Here is a 13,603-nt window from a genome sequence, read left to right on the forward strand (position 1 = left end):
TCAATGAGCTTGTAGGCTACACATAAAAAATGGTAAAGGATTTTTGTGCTGGAGGCTTCAGCCTACAGAATTTATGTAATAGAGAGGCCTTTACTGCCTGGAGCTTGAGGATGCAAGTTCTATGTAAGATGAGGAATAACTCAGCTGTTTAAAACCTGGCAAAGCAAGAGGGGTGCAAACTGCGGGATGTATCCTTGAGAAGGTTCTGTCAGTCACCAATACGGCCCTGATATATTTCGTAAGAAGTATGTATCTGTGTGGGATTGTGGATGGTGTGCGACAATAGCAGTGTGCTGGTAGTCTACCTGTGTGGGCAGATCTGTTAAGTAAGTGTATATAAGAAATTCTGCAGTTATAGTTAGCTCAGCTGACTATAGCTTACGGCCCCACAATGCACTGCTTATGACCTTGTATATTACATCACTCATGACATGGTAAGTGACATCACTGACGACATCTCAAATGACATCACTGATGACATCATCCAGTGATTGCGAGTGTTTTCAAAAGGTTACTGAGATGTAAACATATATACCTAAGGTAAGTGGCTGTGGGAGTGCCTGTATGAGTGACTGAGTGGGTGTGTATATGGGGTATAGAAGATTGAAAGGGTATGTGAGACTGTATTCGTGAGTGAGTGGGTGCCTGAGTTTTTGTATGGATGAGCAAGTGGGTGTGTTAGTGGGTGTATGAGTAAATGAGTGGCTGTGTGAGTATCTGTATGGGTGAGTGTGTGGGTGTGTAAGTGGCTATAATGGTGAATGAGAGGGTGAATGAATGGCTGTATGGGTGAGTGTGTGGGGTCGTCAGTGGCTGTAAATGGTGTATGAGAGGGTGCATGTATGGCTGAATGGGTGACTGAGCAGGTACATAAGTGTCTGTATGGGCGAGTGACAGGGTACCTGAGTGGCTGTATGGGTGCTCGAATGGGTGTGTAAGTGGGTGTATGGGTGAGTGAGTGGGTGTGTGAGTGGCTGTATGGGTGAGTGAATGGGTGTGTCAGTGGCTGTATGGGTGAGCAAGTGAGGGTGAGAGAGGTTGTGTAGGAGAGTATGCGCTTGTCTACATTACTGCATCTGTGAGTAAGTACATCCTGTTAGTATATGTATGAGTAAGTGAGTGGGGGTGTGAGTAACTGTATGGGTGAGTGAGTGGCTTTGTGAATGACTGTATGGGTGGATGAGTTATTAGGTGTGTAAGTGGCTGTAAGGGTGTATGAGTGGGTGTGTAAGTGTCTGTATGTCTGTATGACTGGGTGTCTGAGTGGCTGTTTTGGTCAGTGAGTAGGTGCATGAGTGGCTGTATATGTAAGATAGTGGTTGGGTTAGTGGCTGTATGGGTACGTTGATGTGTAAGTTTGACTATGGATCAGTGAGTAGGTGTGTGAGTGTTTGTATTGGTCTGTGAATGGGTATGTTAGTGGTTGTGTGGGAGTGGGTGTATGAGATGTATGGGGTATAAGTGAGTGTGTGAGTGGTTCTGTGGATGATGGCCTCAGTGATGTTGTCAGTGATGTAATTTTAGATTACATCACTATGACATCAGTGATGTCATCAGTGATGTAATTTGAGATGTCATCAGTCATGTAATCAATACTGTCACTGACCATGTCATGAGTGATGCAATATGTGATGTCATAAGCAGTGCATTGCGAGGGCATAAATTATAGTTAGCTCAGCTAACTATAACTGCTGAATTCCTCTAGTTTTGTATGAGTGAAATACAAGCCTAACTATAAAGTCCCTGTAACCTTTGTTTTTTCAGTGAATTTCTAAGTATTTTTTTATTCTATTTCCTAACTATAATGTTCCTGTAACCTTTAATTTTTAGTGAATTTCTATGTTTTTTTAAAATTCCTTTTCCTAACTATAATATCCCTATAAACTTTAGATTTGTCAGTGAATTTCTAAGGTTTTTTAAATTCTATTTCCTTAATATAATGTCCCTGTAACCTTTACTTTTTAAGTGAATTTCAAATAAAATGGGTATTTTATTTCCTAGCTGTGACCTATTTAGGTTTAATTTCTGTGAAATGAGCATCATGCCAGAATGAATCCTGCCATGTGTATTTATCCAAGAGGAGGCTACCATTTTGTGCTACACCTCAACCCAACTATAGTACTTTCTACTGGATACTTAGCAAATGCTACCCCACTGGGTAAATGTATAGTGCATCTCCTCCACTATAGCTGTGTAAAGAATGCAGAGGAAATGTCTCCAGTGACCTTGTGTATCTGTAACTCTGTTAATGTGATTGTTGCTCAAGTGTCTTCAACAGATAAGTTTACAAGGTGAAACTAAGAGAGAAAACACACTTGGATGATTTGTACTATACAGAAGTAAGTGCTTCTTTGTTTGGTGGAAATGTGATTATATTCCTAGACATCAAGACCATGTCTTCAAAATCAGTGGGAAACGAGCTCGGGGGCCTTTAAATAAGCTACCCATCATGCTGATAAAAGGCCAGGAAACGCTGCATACCACTAATGTATATGGGGCGGGACCACACGGGCGGGACTTCTAGGCAAGTTTACATAGTTCTCATTTTTAAAAGAATAGAATACAATCTCTTGTCTCAGCAGCAAATGACAAGAAAGAACCCCCTCATCACAGACGCTATGTGAGATATTTTGGTTGAGAAAAGCAACGATGCAAACAGCACCACCACGGATTACAGATAACTTTTCGGTGGAAATGCAGACAAAACACGCTTGCTTTGCCTTGTCCATGAGTACACAGTTACAATGGTTAGTACTTCACTGAAGTGGAGCTTCAAAGTGGGCACCTGCTTTATTTATATCTGGAAGTGCTTCCCATTGAGGTTTCATTTCTGTGAAATGAGCATCACGCCAGAATGAATCCTGCCCTTTGGTTTATCCAAGAGGACACCACGGTTTTGTGCAACACCTTTACCCAACTGGAGTACTTTCTACTGGCTAATCAGTAAGTGCTACATTGTTTGGTGCATGTATGGTGTATCTCCTACAGTACAGCTGCTTGAAGGACACTGAGGAAATGTCTCCAGTGACTTTGTGTATCTGTAACTTTGCCAATGTGATTGTTCTTTGAGCATCTTCACCGGATAACTTTATAAAGTTGAACTGCAGAGAAAACATTTTAGAAATGGGGGTCTCTAGTTGGCAGTGGTGTGCACCCTGTCCAAGTAGGGACCCTTCATTTTAGTCAGGGTAAGGGAATTACATGCCCAAGATAACCCCTGCTCATCCCCTTGGTTGCTTGGCATGAGCAGTCAGGCCTATCTCGGAGGCATTGTGTAAAGCATTTCTACATAAACACACAGTAACACAGTACAAACACTACAAATGGACACCACACCAGTTTAGAAAAAGAAACAATATTTCTCTAAACCAAACAAGACCAAAATAACAAAAATCAAACACACATAACTCAAAATATCCCTTTTAAGAAGTGCCTTTGATGTGGCAAAATCCAAGACGAAAAATAACCGCAAAGGAGGAAAGCATCAGAAAACACAGAGATGCGTTGGTTCTTGAGTCCGAGGGGAATGGAGGTATCAGTTCTGCTGCACGCAGGAGAAGTGTTGCATTGATTCCTTTCTTTGAGGAGAAGCAATGCATTAATTTCTGGAGGCGACTTCTTTTGGCTGGGCGATGCGCTAGAATCTTGTCGCACAGGTGCGATGCGTGAGAAAATCAAGGAGCTGCGGGCTGATGCAGCTGCAACATAGGTGCTGCGTTGATTTCCACAGCTGCAGACAGGTGATGCATCGATTCCTGTCAGCCTCATGGCATGGCCTGCGTTGAAGTGGGAGCTGGGATCTCGGAGACACAGTACTATGGACTTGGGCTGTGGTGCTTCTTCGGCCGTGAACAGGTGCTGCGTCAATTTTTCTGCGGTATTGCGGCGATGCATTGGTTTTTAAACCGCACTGCAAGCTTGCAGCAGGAAAAACGGCGCTGGAAGGGTGATGCATGAATTTTCAAGTCTTGAAACTGCAAAATCACCTCCAAGGGCCCAGCACTGGACTTGGAACCACTTGGCAGGTCAGGGCTCCCGGCAATGGAGTTCGAAGATGCGGCATATGAAGTCTTTGATGGCCCTGAGACTTCCAACAGGAGTCAAGGACACACAAGCCCTTGGAGAACCTTTGTAAAGTAGGATACAAGAAAGCAAAGTCCAATTCTTTCACTGCCCACAGACAGAAGCAGCAACTGCAGGTCAACCCAGCAAAGCAACACACAGCAAAGGGGAAGTACTCCTCCTGACAGCTCTTTAGCTCCTCTTGGCAGGGTCCTTAGCCCAGAAGTGTTCTACAAATGTGGTGTTACATGTCCATTATTTATACCCTGTTTGGCCTTTGAAGTAGACATGCTTCAAAGGAAAGTCTTTGTTGTCCACAAGATCCTGCCTTGCCCTGCCTTGGTTCTAGAAACACTAAAGAGGGGTGGACACAGCATTGTAAGTTGGCAGACACAGCCCTATTCAGGTGTCAGTGACAACTCCTCCGACCATTTTAACACAGGAAGGCCCATCACCAGGGTGATGGGCCACCAGGATATGCAGGGCACACCACAGCTTTCTTTGTGTGACTATCTACAGTGAATGTACAAACAACCCAGCTGTCAATCCAAACCAGGTCTTGATTCCATAGGGACGCAGAGGCACAGGATGGTTAAGCAAGAAAATGCCCACTTCCTAAAAGTGGCATTTTCAAACACAAACTTTAAAAACCAACTTCGCTAAAGGATGTATTTTTAAATCCTGAGTTCAGGGAACCCAAACTCCAAATCTCTATCTTTTCCCAATTGAAAGTTGAACTTGTAAGATGTTACAAGGCAGCGACAATGATAACCTATGGGAGAGATAGGCCTTACAATAGTGAAAAATGAAATTGCCAGGATTTCACTATCAGGACATGTAAAACGCACAGGTACATATCTTACTTTTCACATACTCTGCATCCTGTCCATGGGACTACCTTGGGCCTACCTTAGGGGTGCATAACATGTAAGAAAAGAGAAGGTTTGGGCCTGGCAAATGGAAGCACTTGCTAAGTCGAAGTGGCAGTTTAAAACTGCACTCACAGACACTGCAGTTGCAGGCCTGAGACATGTTTCCAGAACTATTCATATGTGTGGCACAATAAGTGTTGTAGGCTCACTAGTGGCATTTGATTTATATGCCCTGGGCACCCTTGTACTTTACTAGGGACTTAGCAGTAAATCATTTATGGCAATCATGGATAACCAATTATAATCACACAAGGAACACTTGCACTTCAGCACTGATCAGATGTGGTAAAGTGCCCAATGTACACAAAGCAGCAAACAAGAAGAACAGCACACAGTCAAAAATACAGGATGGTGGGGCAAAAAGACAGGGGAAATGAAACCACACCAAGGATGCCAGGTCTAAAAACACACTTGGATAATTTGTAATTTGCAGAAGTACATGCTTCTTTGTTTGGGGAAGATACAATTGTATTCCTAGGCATCAAGAGCCTGTCTCCAATTTCATCGGGATATGCGCTGGGTCCTTTTTCTAAGCTGTCCATCATCCCGAGTAAAGGGCGGGGAGAGGCTGCATGTCACTAATATATATATAGGGTGTGGCCAAATGGGTGGGGTTTCTAGGCAAGTTTACATACTTCTAAGTTTTAAAAGCTTAGAACACGATCTCTGGTCTCAGCAGCGGATGACAAGAAAAAAAACCCTCATCACAGACACTATGTGAGATATTGAGCTCAAGAAAAGCAAGGATGCAAACACCTCCATCACGGATTACAGATAACTTTTCACTGTGGAAATGCAGAGAAAATACAATTGGATGATTTGTACTTTACAGAAGTAAGTGCTTCTTTGTTTGGTGGAGATGCAATCGAATTCCTGGGCATCAAGACTCGGTCTCCAAAATCGGCAGGAAATGTGCTCCGTGGGCCAATATTTTTGATAGGGGACGGGTGCATCTGACTCCTCTCCATCTGGCTGAATTCAGCCCTGGGTACCCTATCCCCCAATGACCTGGCCATTATACTTTGGAGAGGGGGACCACCTGGCCCCAGAGAACCCATCCCCTGGGGCCAGGCCATTCCACCTTGGTGCCCCTAGGGCACTCAGTGTGCAATGGGACCACAAGGGGATCCTCAAGGCCCCCGGTTCCAGCCAGTTCCCAGCCTCCTGCGGGAGACGGCAATGGTCCTGCACACAGGGAGCTGCTGGAAATGCAGCTCCCTGTGTGTGGGAGAAATATTTTCATCTGTTTCCCTGCACATATACTTTCCTGTACAAGGAAATAGATAAAAACTCTGCTTTCTGCAAGCTGGAGCTGTTTGACACCTCCTGCTTGCAGAAAGCGGAGTTATGTTTGCTTTTGCTTGGTGGGAGCAGCCAGCTTGGCAGTCCGTGGGCTATAGGGAACATCATGGGCCCTCCGCATTCATTTTATTTTTAGTCCTAGGGAGGTAGCAGTCCCTGGGATGAAGGTCAGTCCAGAGGGCCCACCCACATGCATATTTTCAAGTGTCCCTGCATTTATGTATAGAGATTTGCCCTGAGGAAGTTGTGGTCTCCAGGGCAATGAGGTGCCGCATGGGCACCCCCACATACATTAAATGCAGTGCCCCTAAGAGGTGGCAGCTCCCGTGACTTTTATAGGCCTGAGAATGGGGGCCTGCACGCCCCCTCCTTTTTCTAAATCCTCATGCCCCCATGACCTGACCCACCTGAAGGGCTAAACATTACAGAAGTGTGGGAGCCTGCGCTTCTTTTTTCAAATATTTTTAGCTGAGGCCGCAGATCCAGCGCAGTTTCTGCTGAAAAATAAAAAAAAAGATTCTTTTTTTCCCTTGGAATGCGCGCAGGACTTTCCCTCCAAGAGACCTAGGGGGACAGTTTATTCCTATCCTTCCCCCTTTTTTCCCCTATGATTTTGTGTAGAACTTTGCCGAAGCTGAGTCCCAAGATAGCTGCCAGCACTTTCTGCTCCGCCCAGATATCTTTATTTGCTTTTCTGTAAATTTCTCAACCACTACTGAACAAATTTACACCAGATAACTGAAAGCATGAACTGCGAGCCAAAATCTACCTTGCTGCTAAATCTGGTCTATTTCCGTCTAGCGGTTACAGGCTAGAAGTAGGTAAATCATTTTTACCGATTCTAAAATACCGAATTTTACCGATTCGGTATTTGAGAATCGGTAAATCTGATGTAGGTAAATTTTCAGTATTTTTTACCGAATCGGTAAGATTCGGTAATTACCGAATCGGTATTTACCGATTCGGTAATTGCCATTCATTCCTATGGGCCTGGAGGCCCATAGGAATGAATGTCAATTACCGAATCTGTAATTACCGAATAATTCAAAGGTGGCGGGGTGTCACTTTGACACCCTGTTGCACCCCTGATTAGGGCTTGTGTGCCATGTGGCACACATACATGCCCTTAGGGTGTACATGCACAGATTTGCATATACACAGGTATTCGTTATTTACCACCAACTAATAGTTGTTGGTAAATAACGAATCCTTAAAGCCCTGTGGCACTGTTTACAGTGCCACCTACATCTCAAAATACAGATTCGGTAATTTTACCGAATCGAATCGGTAAATTTACCGAATCGGTAAAATTACCGATTCGGTAAAATTACCGAATCTGTATTTTAAGATGCCCTACATCTCAGTATCCAAATACCGGTTGGTAACGGCCGAAAATCGGTATTTTCGGCCGTTACCAACCGGTATTTGGACACCTATATCTGGCCCTATATTCTGTAGTCATATTCAATGCTCCAATGGGGATACACATGGGAAATCATTTTGTTTTACCCCCTTTAATGCCCCCCCGCTTGACGGTTCACCCAGAACATGCACAACCAGACTCACTATGACACTTTTTTGGGAACATTTTGGAAGATTCATCAAACGACACCAAAGAGTTTGGCAAGTCAAAAAGTGCTTTTTCAATAGAAACATGGTCTTAACTATAACTACCTACTGGATACAATAATCGACCATATCAGCCTTATTGTGTCGCTCTCCTTCCAAGAATGTCAGGTACTGGATGCGTGGAAAACTGCCCAGGTAATCCCCCTTAAAAAGAAACCCAACATCCACATCTCCCAATTCCAAACCCTTCGTCCTATTTCCCTCCTCCCCTTTTGTGCAAAGATTGTGGAAAAGGTGGTGAATAGGCAGCTCATGAGTTATTTGGAGGAACAATCTCTCCTGCACCCCACACAATCGGGTTTCAGAGCTGGATACTCCACGGAGTCAGCCCTACTCTTTTCCACAGAGGGCCTAAGGCGCATAGTGGATGAAGGAGAGACAGCAGCGTTGGTCTTATTAGATCTCAGTGCAGCCTTTGACACCGTGCTGCACTCAACGCTGCTGTCTTGGTTGTCTGATATGGGAGTGGGGGGACGGGCTCTAGCCTGCATAGAGTCCTTCTTGGTCAACAGGAGCTTTCAGATGCACTGCCCCCCCTTCAAATCTTCTCTCAGGAAGGCAAGCCATGGGGTTCCTCAGGGCTCGAGTCTGAGCCCTACCTTGTTTAATATCTATATGGAACCCCTGGCTCGCATAGTTGAGACATTTGGGGTGGGCATTGTCAGCTACGCTGATGACACCCAACTGATGTTCAAGCTCACGCCCGACCACAGAGAAGATGCCACCAATTTTTCTAACTGTCTTTCATCTGTGGCATCCTGGATGAACAGCAACTGCCTACGCCTTAATGGCGATAAAACCGAGCTGCTGGTAATGGGGAAAGCAGCTTCAGCATGGTCACACATGTGGTGGCCTGCGGAACTAGGCAGTCCACCCCGTCCTGTGGATTCGGTGCATAATCTGGGCATAATACTTGACTCAGATCTTTCTTATAAGTCTCATGTCAGTAAGGTGACAGCCAGGTGCTTCAGCATACTGAAAGTTCTTCGTAAGGTTTTAGATCTCCTTCCCATCGATTCCAGAAAGACCATAGTCCACGCCTTAGTAACCCCCCACCTTGACTACGGGAATGCCCTGCTTTTGGGTTTGAGCAAAAAAGGACTTCACCAACTCCAGTGTGTTCAGAATGCTGCAGCTCGCCTTGTGCTCAAACTCCCTCGAAGAGCATCAGGGCTCCCTGTTAAGGAGCAAATTAAATTTAAGTCCCTTTGCTTTGCTCATCGAGTCGCCCATGGCAAAGGTCCTGAGTACTTACAAAGTCTTCTTACGATACATCGCCCCATTAGGGATCTGAGATCATCCGGAACGATGATGTTTAAAATCCCCAAAATCACTAGAGCTAGGATGGGTGGATGTTCGTTTAGATACCTAGCTGCCAAGTGCTGGAACGAACTCCCGCTCGATCTCCGTTTGGAACCCTCTGAAAATAGGTTCAGGGGAAAACTTAAAACTCTTCTTTTTCCCCGGGCATAACCCCGGTTCCTTCTTCCGCTCCCTTTTGGCTCTCCTTTGTTCATTCCTTTGAGCAATTTTGCAGTATTTAGCGCGGGGACACACTGTTTTTGAGTAACCAGGCGCTTTAAAAATGGCTTATAAATATATATATATATATATATATATATATATATATATATATATATATATATATATATATATATATATATATATATATATATATATATATATATATATATAAATAATACTTACGGGCAATAGACAGGAGGAAGTTATTGGTAGGACTAACCTTTTCTCATAGGGAAAGTGCTTTTTGTTTTGCTAACAACTTTAGCGACGTTTGACAAATCTTCACTAAATTTTCACAACTAGTTTGCCACTCACTTTAAGAGATGTGTGGAAAGTTTTGGGGTAATTGTGAAGCGTGGGCTGAGAAAAAGGGGAGTCCCAAAACGCTTTTTCTCCAGAAAATGTCTATGAGGATTTTGCAGTTTTTTAACACGACTACAGCCTGTACCGCTGAACGGATTTACACCAAATTTGGCAGAGAACTAGATATTGGATCAGAAAGAGTGCTTTTTATAATTTAGTAAATTATTCAGAACGTTTGGAGTTATTAAAGGAAAAATAAATTTGTATATCTAGAGACATGAATCCTTCGTGGATCCACTTGCGGGGGATCTGCGGGTCTGGAGTAAAAAACAAAGCACTGGTTGGCTGGCCGCAACTTGACAGGAAATTTGCGACCATTTTGTTTCTCGGTCAGCCTTGGGGGGGGGGGAAGTGAAATATAACAGAGGGGGTCAGAAGACAGGTATCTTAACCCCATAGTATAGATGGAGGGGTCCCCTAGGGACTCCTAAGGGGCAAGAAATTGGCCAATATTTTTGGGGGGACCTACGCAGGGATCCACTAAACCATCGCAGCACCCAGTGTGGCACCCAGTGTAACTTGGCTGTGCACTGAGGTGGTTGGATTAACGTATGGTAATTATATATTACTTTACGTGAAAAAAAACATACACAGTTATAGCTATCATTCCACTTATCTGAAGAAACTATAACTTGCGCCTTAAAGTAACTTTACGGTACGAGTTATAGTTTCTTAACATAACTATAACTATAACTGCTGAATTTGTATGTTTTTGTTTGCGTAAACCATTGAAAAAGCCACGGAGGCGAAACGCGTCTGTCGAACTGGAGGGGAGAGGAAACTAAAAGCACCAATTAAAGCATTTTAGCTTTAGAAATCTGACTTCGTGTGTGCCTCTTATCTCGTCAGCAAATTCATCTGCTTGCTAAGTATTACTATATATATATATATATATATATATATATATATATATATATATATACACACACACACACACACACACACACACACACACACCAATACAGCTATGTTTTAGTAATGTAAATGAAACATGGAACTTGGAATTGCATTGCATTTTATTGCTTGGTGGCAGTGGACGGTCTGTCAGAGGAGGCCCAGGCCTGGCGTCTCCCTCCCTGGGGACAGGCGTTATTGTGCTCTCGATGACAGACGCGCTCCCCATTCATCACCCCGGAGATGAGAGGGGGGAGGGTGAGGGGCACCAGCTGGAGGGGAAGGGGAGTGCTGCAGGCGCGTGAAAGGCTGGGCGGGGTACATAAATATAAACAATGGAGGTTCCGGCTGCCTGCCTCTGCCCTCCACCTGCCCCCAGAGGCCTGTGCTCCTCCGCCCGTGTCAGTGCCTCACAGTCACTCTCCCCTGTCCAGCTCCACTCTCTCCCTCTTTTGATCCACGATTTGCCGGATATCTCTCTGCCTACCTAGCCCATGTTCTTCCTCCTCTCTCCGCCCTTCCCTCCTCCACCTCGATCCTCTCAAATCTCTCCTCTGCTCTTGAATTCCTCCTTCTCTCCTGTACTCTTTGTATAACTCTCTTCCTTCGCTTTCTTCCTCCCTTGCTTGCTCCTTGCTCCACACCCCTGATTTTCAGCCTTGCTCCCTCGGCTCCCTTGCTTTCCTCCTTCTCTCGCAGGCCCTCGCACTCTACTATAGCGCCCCCTCTCTCACGTGCGCTGTCACCGCTCCCCTTTCCATTCATTCATTCACGTCCCTCCTGACCTCCGACCCCTTGCATTCAGTGTGGCTTTACTCCTGCCTGCCTCTCCTCTCTCTGCTCCAAAGCCTACTTCTCTCATTCTAAATCCCGCCACTCCCTGTCTCTCCCTCCATTTCTACACCCCCCCTCCCCTTCCATCTCCTTTTCTCTCATTTGGTCTCTCCCTCCCCCTTGTCTCTGCTCCCCAGACTCTCTATTCATACATCGCCCACCTGCTCCCCAACCTCCCCCGTTCCAAACACCTCCACCCACCTACCGATTCCTGTAATAGAAGCACAGCCCCCCCCTTCCCCTCTCTCCCCGCTGACAGACGCTCGCAGGCTCTCCGCTCCCTTACCCACTCCGCCGGGTGTGGGGCCCGGCTCTGCTGCATTGCAGAGGGGCTCGGAGGCTGCCTGCCGCCCGCACTGCCGGGGGGACGCTCGAAGCCCGAGGGGCCCCCAGCAGAGCGGGCCCGGTCCTAGTGGGGTGGAGTCAAAGGCCTTGGAGCGAAGGATTCCTGAAGTACACACTAAAGGCGGGGAAAGGAAAGTACCCCTGAGGGCGGGGGAACATAGGCACATTTCCTCTCTGCCGCGAGCTCCGAACCATCTCTGAACCTCACGATTTAATGGTTCCAGCGACCTCCGAAATGTTTACTATCCCAGGTCATAGGTTCATTCCGGTGAGACACCAGAGCACATGCTTTAAAGCTGATGAGCCTTACCAGCCGTAGACTGCCAAGAATTGACCCCTCTTTCCTACCGTTGACCTCCCACCTCCTCCTACCGGAACCTTCCCAACTAACATGGCGAACGCGTCTCAACCACAACACCGCCCTTTTGCCAAAAGCTGCATATGGACGAACGTGCCCAGCTCTGCTTGAACCGTCCCTAAAGATGGCGCCAGGACGTGAGGTAGGGTGGGTAACGTTAGACAGGGGGTGTAGAGCTTGGAGAGAGAGGAGGCAGGTCTGTACATCTCCATCAGATGCCAGCAATGCTGCTTCAGCAGAGGCCGAGTAGACAAAAGGCTCTGGTGATGGGAAGGCAGGACAGAGGAATGCCTTATTTTGTAAATGCATGACATCACCATGTTCACATCTTCCCCCTCCCTTCTTCCACTATACCCAACTCCCACTTTTCCATTTGGTTTTATCTATTTACAAACAAATGTCAATTTACTTCCAGCTAAGAGTACTTCTTGACAACATTTGACCTAAACTGTTTAAAGAATGAGTTGACCCTAGCTTTGTTTGACCCAATCTCCTGCCTGCCCCTTGGTGAAGTGGTAGGTAGACCCCTCTCACTTACCACCCCCAGGATCCCCTCTTACCTCTTCTCGGCCGTCTTGATTGAGTGTAGGCACTTCACCATTCGCCACTAAGCCACGCATGATTCCTTGGAGCCTTCTGGGATGAGGCACCAGTGAGAAAGTCGGAGGCGGTGGCCGCCGGGCAAGTGAGAGGGCATTTTAAGGTGGAGGAAGCCTGAGGTGGCGGACGATGGGACCCAAACCTCCTTATGCTTTTCTCTCAGTCACAATGTCTGCTGCAGGGGTATCCAGCAGCCCAGGGCAGACTCTCTCGATGGTGCTGCCGCCGGCTTGCTGCCCATTGCCGGTTGCAGGAGCCACCCCGTCCTTCTCTGTGAGCGCCATTACCCACCGCTGCATCTCAGATGGTGTCTGCTGGGAATATTGGGGGCATGGAAACAAATTAGTTAAAAATCACGATGTAATAATAGCAGGCCACGCCCCTGCACACCGCTCTGGCGCCGGACGTGTCCCTTGGGTTGGAACCAGTTCAGCCCGCTCTCTCAGCCCGGTGTCCACCATTCAATTTCAGCTCGCCTTATGTGTCGATTCCCTCTTCTGTTCTTCCAGCAACATCGCCCATCACACCCCCTGTCTCTGCCTCCTCCCCCTGCATCCACACACACCTCCCCCTTCGCCGTACTCCAGGTATCCACACAATTGCGTTATGCACTGAGCATCTCCCTCATTCCCTGCCTCGAATGTCTCTGCCGTCAACCACTCAAAGGCTGGTCTCCTCCTTCCTTTCAGATAAAAGATCCTGAATAATTCATGGGTACCAGCCGCCCTCCACCCCTCCTCTCCTGCAATTCTATGATCAG

At 46.3% G+C, this 13,603-nt stretch overlaps 1 protein-coding gene across 2 annotated transcripts in view; it reads right to left on the reverse strand.

Moving 5' to 3' along the window:
* TMEM151A (transmembrane protein 151A) overlaps positions 1-13,384 on the reverse strand; it is a 92,223-nt gene extending 78,839 nt beyond the window's left edge. For both annotated transcript variants that reach the window (XM_078662154.1, XM_078662153.1), the window contains exon 1: positions 12,804-13,384. In XM_078662154.1, coding sequence (XP_078518280.1) covers positions 12,804-12,863 — 60 coding nt within the window. In that variant the 5' untranslated portion in view covers positions 12,864-13,384. The remainder of the gene's footprint in view (positions 1-12,803) is intronic.
* Positions 13,385-13,603: the final 219 nt, after the last annotated feature.

Source organism: Lissotriton helveticus, chromosome 9, assembly GCF_964261635.1.
Source record: "Lissotriton helveticus chromosome 9, aLisHel1.1, whole genome shotgun sequence".
Lineage (NCBI taxonomy): Eukaryota > Metazoa > Chordata > Amphibia > Caudata > Salamandridae > Lissotriton > Lissotriton helveticus.